The following is an 11,135-nucleotide window of genomic DNA, read 5'->3' as shown; positions in this document are numbered from 1 at the left end:
TGAAAGAATTACAATTTGCAAAAGTGTTAAATGTGTATTACACTATCTTTATGAAAAATTTCGTGGATCTTAAAGCGGATATAGTTGGCTATATCAAAGTCAAACAATAAATGATCATATTCATATATCGGTGTATTGCCAACTACTTTAGTGAGAAGATGATTAAAAGTCATATGTCGAAATCAGGGGGAGCACGAGCACAACTTATAACAACACTGTACTCTTTTTCCTTCGACCAAGTTTTTATCCCAATAGGTTTTTCTTGGCAAGGTTTTAACGAGGCAGTGTCACGCTCACAAGCTTCAGATGGATATGTACTCTTTTTCCTTCGTTTAGGTTTTGTCCCATCGGGTTTTCCTAACAAGGTTTTAACGAGGCATATTCCATAAATGGTGGACATCCAAGGGGGAGTATTATGAATTCTTGGAGGTTATGGATGACCACCATTATACTCTCCATTAAACCTATTTACCTCCACCATTATTCATCATTAAGGTCTTGTAACTCATGACCTTTGACTAGCTTTTCTACACCTATAAATTAGGTGCAATGCATTGTATTTTGTATACTTAAATATATGGAATAACATATTACATCTTCTCCCTACTTTATTCTCTACTTTTTGTATATTGTTTATTAGTTTCTCAACAAATATAATACATTTTGTAATTATAGTTATTAAGTTAATTGAATTCCAATCTCTAAGTAACAAAAACTGGAAAGTCATTAAATAAACATGCCCTGCCTCACAGCAATCATTTCATTTCATTCCCATATAAAAGAAAAGATGTACACTTTTTCCTTCTCCTTTTTGACTCACTGAGTCACCTTCTCCTTTCTCCTTTTGCTTCCGTCTGTTACAAACCCACACACAGTTGTGGTACACTAACACACAGTCTCTCCCGAGAAAAGGGGGACGCTTTTTCCTCTGCCGATTCTTCAAGTAACGATTTAATTTCTCTTCTTCGTTATTTTTTCAGTGTAATGTGGATTGATTGTCCTTTTTTCCGTAGCATTAATCAGAAATAATCTCTCTCTTTATTTTCAATCCCTACGGTTTTTTTTTTTTTTTTTTTGTTTTTTCCTGATTATAATTTTTGTTGTTCTGAATGCAGTGTTGAATCGGGCTGTAGTTAACCAAATGAGAGTTTTTTTTTTTTTTTTTAATTTTTAGGAATTGATTGAAGATGATTATATATTCACTAATGTTGAATGTGATTGTATACATGCATGAAACTCTTTGGAGTAAAAATGGAAGGGGAAATTTGTCACTGAGGCCAATGTGCTTGAAGAGGGAAACTAACTGGTTAATTTTGTGAATTTTTTGAATCGTTTTTATGGCGTTCCGATAATGAAATTCGAGCTTTAATTCGGGACGAGGGATTATATGAATATTAATTCCTAGAGTAAGGTATAATGTCGGTACATACTGTAATTTTGATGGCTTTCTGGATTCATATTTGAGTTTGATAATCCGTTGTCCTAATTATCATGTTCATAAGTCGTTTATTCGAAGGATTGAGGCACTGCGTCTTTATTTGCTGTTTAGGAAATGAATTGCTTAGATGGATTCTGAAGTTATTTCTTTCAATGATGGAAGAATTTCGTCGACCTCTGTTTGAATTTTAAATATGCCGAATCGTGCTCTCATTATTAAGTTTCCTGTTCTATCAAATTCACCATATCTACATTGCCGATACGAATGAGCATTAATACATTCAAATAGGCCTTTCATGTTTACCATACACATTTTTTTTTCCTTCGGATTTCATCAATTAATAGAATTTACGATGTTATCAAAGCCGGTTGATTTTCTTTTATCTAGTTGACAAAAGGTTTGCTGCCTTTGAAATTGGTTACCAACTTTTGTCAATGTCGCACGCGTTTTATGTACGTTTATACTTTAAATAGGGCTTAGAATCCTCTGGGCTGGATTGCGTTCTTTATTATCTGTGTGCTACAGCAGATTTCATCGCATTTAGCGGTTTTCTGCTTTTATTATCTGACTTGTACGCAATAAATAAGAAATATCGCTCGCTGCTTTATTGAAATTTTTTAGATTGTTTTTCATTTTAAAATAGATCTTCAATTAAAGTGTATGAACCTTTCTCCCTTTTTCATCCTAGTCTCCTTTGTTATTCTTCTATTAGAAACATCTCAGTGTACACACACTACTAATACGCAGAGCGGCATTGTCGAGAAAATAACCCGTTCTCTCAGGTAGGATTTTTTTTCCACACACTTTCTCTTATTTAATTATATATGAAGATGCAAAATCTTGTCCCTCTTTTTTTTTTTGTTGTTGTGTAGGAAAGCATGCTACTGCATTCTATATCTGAAACGAGTGGTTAGCACATTTTAAAAGTGATATATAGTTTAATTGAACAATATAACATTGATGATGTTTGTGCTTCAATTTTGGTATAATCGGAATTTACGATGACAGCCATTATTTAAAAGAATTGCTTAGATCTGTTCTGAGGATTCTGTTTTTTCTTATGAAAAAATAGTTTTCATATGTGCTGACTGTTGTTTTCATCTTGTCTAGAAGTCTACATATCTGCATTTCAGGCGTGGATTAGAATAAAAACATTTGAATAGGTTTCCGATGAATTTCTCTAAGACGCTTTTATTATCAATTTTCTGTAATTAATGAGTATGCGATGATTTCTTCATTCATTATTTGTCTGTAGGATAAAGTTGTTTTTTTATCAAGATAACAGAAGTTATGGTTTCTTTGCAAATGAATTACTCACTTACATTTGATATCTGCAAAGTCTTACGGATTATGTTGTACTCTTTTACTGGATATAATTTCTATGTGTTTGGGCACATTTCTCATTCATGGTCGAAATTAACCATTACAGTACGGTTTCATCGGGATTTCTAGATACTAAATTAGGAATGTGCCTGACCTCTCTCTATTGAATTACTTACTGCGAATCCTCTTAGGTTAAAATCTTAACTCAGTTTTTTTTTTTGTTTTGAAGGATGGAAGCCCAAGCATTTGCTTCGAGTTCTTCGTATACCGAAGTAGACGAGAAGAATCTTAAGCAATTGCTGGAAGCTTTTGGTTCTGTTGTTTCCCTTAAGGATATAGCTTCAGCCTACTGTGAAACAGGTCGAAACTTGAATTCTACAGCTGAAATACTCTGTAACATGCAGGGCAGCACTTCTGGAACTTGTTCCTCAAAATCACAGAACAATGCTGAAAACACGAGTAGCCCTTCTTCTTCTTCTTCTTCTTCTTCTTCTGTGTGCCCATCGAATAACATCTCGGAGAATGTTGATGTCGGTAAAACAAAGCCGAAAAAGGGTTCAGCGTCGATGGGAACTGTGTCTGATGTGATTGGAAAGGATTACATTAGACCTAAATCCCAGTCAAATGGATTGAATGAGAAGTCGAAACCGGTGATAATAAACTCGGATGATATTCCAGTATCTGAGATTTGGGATGAGAAACCGGAGTTGGATTCTGGCTCACAGAGTGAATCCATGGATAGTGATCTTGAAGAATTTCTTTTTAAGATGCTTGGAAAGGGATTTCAGCTCGACAAGAGTGTAATCCAGGACGTTATTGGTAAGCAATATTGGTTAAAAACTATTAACTATTGGTATTCGTTATCGTACTAATATCTAGACAATTTTCTCTTGACCTATAGTTTAAGCCTTCTATACATCTTTGCAAAGAAACGTCAGTTTATATTCTGGTTCTCCATTTTTAATTCTGTTATATCTTGCAACAGTTTGCATCTAACTGTGGTATGTTTTCAACTTGCAGGTCAATGTGGGTACAATATGTCAAGGGTAAGTCTAGTATTGGTTAAATTATCAGCATCTATTAATGGTTTTCATTTTATACTCGTGTTCAGTAACTGTCTTTTTTTATTTATGAAGTTGGAAATTTAATGTCCTAAGTGTGTAAGACGAATAAGCCGAAACGAAAAGATGATTTGATTTATTGGTATTGAAGGTCGATGAGATAGATTGATAACGAAAAAACCTATTCGATTTATACATTTCCAAAAGCTTAGTAGTTTATTTTACTCTCTAAAAATGTTGTACAAAATAGTGGGATGAAGGTTGTGCATATTTCCAGAATCTTGACAAACACATTTGTTTTCTTTCTAAAATATGCAGAGCATTGATAAACTCCTCGATATGTCAGTACAAACCCTGGAAAAGAGTGATGATGTTATTGGCGTAGGTGCTGGAAATGCGAAACCTTCTTCTTCTAGAAGGTATGGTGCTTGATTTGGTGTATCTTTTGATGCAAGTGATGTACATGAGCTCTTTTTTCCTCTCATAATACGATTTTTTTAATTTTTCTTTTTTGGACATTCTTCAGATTGAACACTAATGTGGAGAATGGAGGTGAATTAATATTACCTCGGGCAGAGACGAAAACGAAGGACGTTCAAAGAGAAGTTTTAGAGTCACTATTCAGTGTGCCTGACAGATTTGAAGAAAAGGAGGTTACCCCAATTAGACCAGTTAGGCGGTCACCTCATGGTCAGATTGTAACCAAACCGCCCGACGACATAATCATAGAGGATTTTACTTTTATTACAAGACAACTAGTTAATCATAGAAGTGAGTGCTTTATTTTGGTGTTATTCGCTTCTGCTTTCTTAGTATTTCTCATTTCACCGTGTGAAAAAAGATGCGTATACACTCATATCTGGTAAATGCAAATGTTGGTATACTAGATGGTGATGAAAATCAGATGAGCTATGACGACATGCGCAAAGCTTTGACGGAGTACTGGGCTTCGATGAAGGAATCGTTTAAAGCTGTAAGTATTTTCTCTTTGCAAATAACATATGATATATAGACTTACACAGTTCGTTGATCAAGTGTTTATATTTTTTTTCTGCAGGCTCTGGATGCATATATTAAAAAGGATTACGACAATGCGTATAGACTTAAGGAAGAGGTACGTCTCACGTCTCCTTAAGTCTTCCACTAAAACTTTAATAATTTTTTATATGACTTTGGTCGTAGCTCGTAAGGCATGTTTAGAAACTGATCTTTGTAAGACATGCGATAATAGTTTTGTTTTCCGTTGCTTTATATTCTTAGGGTAACTATTACATGATGAAAGCTCGAGAAACAGATGAAAAATCTGCTCAAAAACTCATCAATAACAGGTGTTGACATTTTTTTTCTTCTTCTTTGCACTCATTTGCTCCATTGCATGTGAAATGACCTAAACGCCCTCCATGTTTTGCCCGCAGAGATGAGGATGAAGAATTTTCTATTAAAATGCATCATCTCGAGCCAAAGGAAGCTCTGTACATATTGAAATTTCAATTGACTTCTCTTTCTGGTTTGCCAAGTGGGTTGTCATTTCTCGACATATTTTCTTAAACAATTGGTTCTTTTTTTTGTTTTTTTAAACCATGATAAACGGGGCTCTAATAAAATTTATTTTCCCAGCTATTCGCTACTTGAAGTTTGCAGTCGGGACCAATACCGGTGACCAGAAAGATAAGCGGCGAAAGCGCCTTGTACGAGTTTTCTTTATATTCCTTGATAATTATTATAAATAGTGGTTTGATTCAGTTTATTTAATCATTCATCATACATGCATGATAAAAATATCACTCTGCAGATTACTAAGCTTTTGGAGAAGGAGGGAATTCCTTGGACCGAAGAAGGGAATGGATTGATTATATCAGTTCGGGCAGACGAGATTGATCCGAGCAAGCTCAGTTTTGCAAAAAAATGAACAACTTCATATTATTTGTTCTCTTTGAGATTAGAACTCGCATTGAGGACACCTTTTTTTTTTTTCTTTTTTTTTTATATAATGACCTCAGAAATTTTCATTTTACTTGTATCTCAATTCCTTGCATTAATCATTGAGTTCATGCTCGTTTTCCAGACTGATTCGAAGGAATTTTGAGAAAGTAAAAATTGAGATTTGAAAGCTTGGTTTATGATAGTAGATTTTTCTCTCATTTCCCGATGAATGCGGTGAAGAAGTGTTAGTACTTTGTTTGGTGAAGGATGAACACCTAATGAAAGTTTACCTTTCGTTCAATGTTCTTATATAGTTTTGATTTCGAACGTGATTTTGACCATTTTCTATCTGATTTTGGCAAAATTTAAATCACGGAATCAGCTTGATTCAAGGTAAGCTAATTCAAAGAACTGCAAATTCCGTGTTTTAATTTATACCAAATTCAGCCTCGAAACTGGTTGAAACCACGTTTGAGGTCAAAACTTTACTAAAACGGCATTTATGACATTCGTTATACCACACCTAATGTATTTATTCCTTGCTAGAATTATGAATTTTAAGGAAGAGATAACTTGAAAAACCTGAAGCATAAAACTGTTGAGGCATTCATTCCCTTAACCAAGAATTCTTTCAATCTCCAAACTCATATATATATATATATACACATACATCTAAGGGTTTGATTATATGGGGCCAAAAACCAAGTAACTAAAAAGAATTACTTCTGCATCAGAAAATCAAGTGTACTATTAAGCCAATGCAAAACACGAAGAAGAAAAAAAAGTCATCGAAGGTCATTTGAAAAATCACTCATTGAGTCAGTCTTTGCATCTCGTTTTGGTCGTTGAGAGTCTCGATAAGCAAAGGAGGAGCGTATTGAGCAGTTCCTTGGTGTTCGTCCGAGTCTTGGCAGAACGAAAGGATAATTGTGTCAATTGACATTTCCACCACTCCGAAGAACAGAGTTGCCACTATGTACCCAAATCCCCAGCACACCTATATATAATAACACAAATAACACCTCATTTAATTCAAATCCGATCTAATTAATCGAGTAGCGTTTCATCAGCAAAAAAATAAATAAAAAAATTGCTTACCAGCACAGGGAATAGTGGAGACGAGATCTTGTTATGTGCCGATTTATATTTGTGAGTGTCTAGCATTAGAAAGGCGAAGAGCGCACTCGTAAGACTGACGCATAGCTTCCCAAGAAAGAGAATCACATCTCCGATCACATTCACCTTCCCGATTCGAAGTATGTTACTCATTATCAATTCCGTTGCAATCTCCGATGCTTTGAAGAAATTTTTTCCTGTTATTGCAATCTGGGAAAAGAAAAAAAAAATCGAATCTTGACAAAAATCTCATAATAAAAAAATAAAATCTGCAAAGCCAAAATTTCGACATACCATAATGTAGGCATTACGATTTACGGATTTGATGACGTAACCGATACACCTAAGGCAACCCTGTGAAGTTTGGTACACCACCTTTCCAATCCAGCTTCCATGATTAGGATTAACGAGTTTAAGCTTTCGTCGAAGAGATTCGAGTATAAACCTAATTGATTCAACGAACGATACAACTAGAGAACCGAGAGCAATAGATCCTAGACTGTATCGAGCGAGCCGCTTCATCGAAGAAAAAACAGGAAGCAATGGTATCTCTGTCTGCAAAAAGAATTCGAAATAAAAACAAGATTCATTACGAGAAGAAAAAACATATAAAAATATTCAAAAAAAATAATTGCAATGTGTCTTTACCGATGTTTCGCCACGAGCCCAATAATAAGAAGCAACAGAGCCAGCAATTACAGTCGAAGAGGAAGCTATGAAAAACTGAGTCGCCCAATAGCCACCGAACAGGTGGAAAAGAATCGAAGCAGCGATGTGAGAAGTGTATTTAACGTTATAACCACAGCAACTATTACAGCTTAATTTCATCATTTTGAGATCATAAGCACAACAATTAGCACCACAATCATTCTGCACGACGTTTCCGGAACTAAATAGATGAAGAGCAGCCGATAACCAGAACATATAAAAAATAGCCAATATTGCGTATGGTATAACGGGAAAAATGATCAGTGCATGGACTTCTCCTATAACCTTAGCAGCAACCTATAAATCATTAAAAAAACAATCCGAACAACATGAGACGTAATTATTAAAAAAAAAAAAAAAAAAAAAAAAACAAGAAAGTGAAGAAGGTGTGTAAGAATTACCTTAAGGACAGATGTCGCCATGAGAATACGCCGGATTATGGCGATCGATGATAGGAAAGAGACAATCATTATAACAGTCATGAAAACAGCAGCTGCATGGAGATGATTTAGCTCCTGCATTGAGTTTTTTGTAATAAAGGATTGAGGCTTGAAATTGGAATTAAAGCGTTGTCCATAAAAAGAAAAAGAAAAACGGAATTTTTTTTCCTCCTAAGTTTCAATTCGAAGGATTTTAACTTACAGCATTGAAAGAAATATGAAATCATACCCTTGCAGATACATGGTAATATGGGTCGTGTTCACCGATAATTGGGGAGATGGCATCGTTTCCAATCCATCCAGCTGAAGAAGAGAGCATTTAAGTTAAATTGTTTTAATAAAAAATATCTTGATAACACCCATACAAGATTAGTTCAATTCACCCAACCAAGACCCTAAAGAAACGTGAAAAGATCAAAAGGCTAACCTTTCAAATAGTAAAACATAGTGACAGATACAATTAGAACATTGAAAACAACGACAGTAATCCACGGCATTCCAGTCACAAAATGACGAATCATCAAAAGCCAAATGATCGATAGAAACAGCGGGAGAAATCCTCCGCAAACGAGAAGTACTGGCCAAGATTTTCCAACATCAGCCACATATCTCTGCCGATAAACAAGAAGGGCATAACGGTGTCAACCAATGAACGAAAACTCGATTAAATCATGAGGCAAGAATACCCAAGTTTTCAAGAAAGACACATTAGCATATCCTCCAATAGTTTTATCTCACCTTGAGAACCGACGAACGAGAGTTGATCGATTTGTGGATGGATTTATCAATTGCAATATCCTCTATGACTTTCACTCCACCCATCTGCTCCCAATGCTTCAAAGATACATTCGACGCACGCGCAATAAACTGGCAAGTCCAATAAACTGACAATAATAGAAAAAAATATCAAATCTTGTTTGCCTTATGTCATAACATTTTCATACGAGAAAAAGGGCAAATACTCGTAATTTTTTACCATTAACGCTAGGAAATATAACGGGATAGCACGGGCCCTGAAGCTGAAGAGAAGAGTTTCTGAGTATTGGAGTGAGGTCAGCGAAATAATCATAGTTTCTATCAATCCAATCATCCATTGAGAGATGGATATCTCCCTCGGGATAGTCACAGACCCAATTAAGGGAGTCTTCGGACGGGATTGGACAGTCCAACAAGCAAATACTCCGAGCATTAGAGAGCTGGAACTTGCTTTCCTTTAAACCTGTTTGGTAAACCTGATTAGGGTTTAACCAATATCTCAGTTCCAATTCATGGAGGTCCCGATCGGCGTGTCTATCGCCACACACATTTCCTTTGTAGTCCAGCCCATAGCTTAGTCTGTAGCATCACACATATAAAAGGAAACTATATAAAATGGGAATCGAAGAACAGAGTGATTCTTAACATATAAGTAAAAAGAGTAATTCTTGAAACGTTTCTAATCTAAAAAGATTCGATCTTTAGCTTCACCGGTCCCTAATAACTTCTAAAGGTTAACAATTGAAGTCATAAGAAGTAATCCGAAAATGGTAAAGACCACATTTTCCAATGTAACTCCAAATTTTGGCAAGATTCACACACTTAAATACAACTTATCGAAAACAACTACTTGCACCAAAAATTTGTGAAATCCTCAAAAGGGCACACACAACACCAAGAATTACGTCTCTAAAACTTGTCAACAATAAAAACAGAGGGATCAAAACAAAAAAGCCTTGAAACTCCCAAATGTAAGAACAGAGCAATTCTTGAATATAAGTAAAAAGAGTAATTCTTGAAACGTTTCTAATCTAAAAAGATTCGATCTTTAGCTTCACCAGTCCCTAATAACTTGTATAAGTTCACAATTCAAGTCATAAGAAGTAATCCGAAAATCGGAAAGACCACATTTTTCAGTGTAACTCCAAATTTTGGCAAGATTCACACACTTAAATACAACTTTTCGATGACAGCTACTTGGGCCCAAAATTTATGAAAAATCGTCAAAAGGGCACACACAACACCAATAATTCTGTCTCTAAAACCCTCTCCCAAATGTAAAGATTCAATTTTTTTTCCCATCAAAGATAAGTGAAAAAGACAGCATTTTTTTCCAACAAGAAGAACTAAAAAATTACAGATCAGGGCTGCATAAAGGGTAAAGCAAACCCATAAACTAAATCAAGAAAGCAACTGGTTTTAGCTAATTACCTCAATGGGTTTCCTTGGTTGAAGCCAAAGCTGGAGTTAACAATCATAGCCACCCAAAAGGCAATGAAGACAACAAGAAACGCCACATCTCTGCATTTTCTGTTGTGTTTAATTATATCATTCCCAACTCCACCATTCACATCACCACTAGACGATGGGTACTTACCGATCACCGGCCCCAATGGCCCTCTCATCTTTTCTTTACTCTCTCTCTCTCTCTATCTAATGAGTGTATCTGCTCCAACTCTAGAGAGAGAAAGTAGGAAACAAATAGGTCTGGTTTTCTAGAGAGAGAGAGAGAGAGTTTGTTTTGAAGGGAAAGGGAAAAAGGAGTGTGTACAGTGGAGGAGAAAAATAGCAAGAGGGAGTGTGAAAGGGACAAGAGTGTAACAGGGGTTTGGGGGAATATTTTTCTCTGCTGATTTTTTAAATAATTTTTTTTCTGAAAGCAGCTTTAATTTGTTATTAGTGATGGTGTTAAGACAAAGATATTAGTATATGAGTATGTTTACAATTTTATAGTAACTATGAGAATCCAATACTCAAGTGGATAGTGCGATTTGTTCAATTCCCAGCTATACTTTCCATTTTTTCTTACAATAACAGCACCATTTTCTCTTGTCAACAGATGGTTATTGCTTATAGATAAGAAATCAGAAATTGTTTCGGACAGTGGTTTTATTTTGGTAAATTACAGTAAACCCATGAGATAAGGTCGAATTACGAAAATACCCCTCATATTTGGTAATTACAAACACCCCTTCAACTATAAATCTTCTTACACGTCCAGTATTATGATATCAAATTCAACATAATCTTCTAGATTCCGTGAAACATTATTTAGTTCGTACTCGTTTTGTGCAAAAATACTGTTTTTCATGAACTAAAATCTGATATTTACAAGTCAAAAAACACATCTTATAATTATCTTGTTTCAAA

The 11,135-nt window shown here is 35.2% G+C and overlaps 2 protein-coding genes across 4 annotated transcripts; one reads left to right on the top strand and one right to left on the bottom strand.

Moving 5' to 3' along the window:
• Positions 1 to 781: 781 nt before the first annotated feature.
• SDE5 (silencing defective 5) lies at positions 782 to 5,936 on the top strand. Of its 3 annotated transcripts, none has more exons than XM_012992086.2 (12): positions 782 to 943; positions 2,151 to 2,220; positions 2,991 to 3,580; positions 3,782 to 3,807; positions 4,141 to 4,241; positions 4,349 to 4,593; positions 4,710 to 4,795; positions 4,880 to 4,936; positions 5,083 to 5,150; positions 5,238 to 5,338; positions 5,440 to 5,510; positions 5,615 to 5,936. In XM_012992086.2, the coding sequence occupies exons 3-12, from the start codon at positions 2,992 to 2,994 to the stop codon at positions 5,729 to 5,731; spliced, it is 1,461 nt and encodes a 486-aa protein (XP_012847540.2). In that variant the 5' UTR covers positions 782 to 943; positions 2,151 to 2,220; position 2,991; the 3' UTR covers positions 5,732 to 5,936. The 3 variants fall into 3 exon arrangements, with proteins under 3 accessions (XP_012847540.2, XP_088668042.1, XP_088668041.1); XM_088811916.1 differs by lacking the exon at positions 782 to 943 and adding an exon at positions 1,339 to 1,411; XM_088811915.1 differs by lacking the exon at positions 782 to 943 and having other exon boundaries at positions 1,993 to 2,220.
• Positions 5,937 to 6,328: 392 nt separating this feature from the next.
• On the bottom strand, positions 6,329 to 10,657 carry LOC105967494 (Plasma-membrane choline transporter family protein). The gene is made up of 10 exons (XM_012992095.2): positions 10,197 to 10,657; positions 8,986 to 9,344; positions 8,748 to 8,893; positions 8,437 to 8,620; positions 8,239 to 8,312; positions 7,971 to 8,084; positions 7,510 to 7,866; positions 7,156 to 7,416; positions 6,844 to 7,071; positions 6,329 to 6,742 (listed from the first exon to the last, which is right to left on the bottom strand). The coding sequence occupies exons 1-10, from the start codon at positions 10,388 to 10,390 to the stop codon at positions 6,557 to 6,559; spliced, it is 2,103 nt and encodes a 700-aa protein (XP_012847549.2). The 5' UTR covers positions 10,391 to 10,657; the 3' UTR covers positions 6,329 to 6,556.
• Between the last annotated feature and the right edge of the window lie 478 nt (positions 10,658 to 11,135).

The sequence above is a fragment of the Erythranthe guttata genome, chromosome 13 (genome assembly GCF_056151865.1).
Source record: "Erythranthe guttata isolate IM_541 chromosome 13, IM_541, whole genome shotgun sequence".
NCBI classification, from domain to species: domain Eukaryota; kingdom Viridiplantae; phylum Streptophyta; class Magnoliopsida; order Lamiales; family Phrymaceae; genus Erythranthe; species Erythranthe guttata.
Note: the sequence above shows the minus strand (reverse complement) of the source record. Positions and strands in the feature narration are given on the sequence as shown.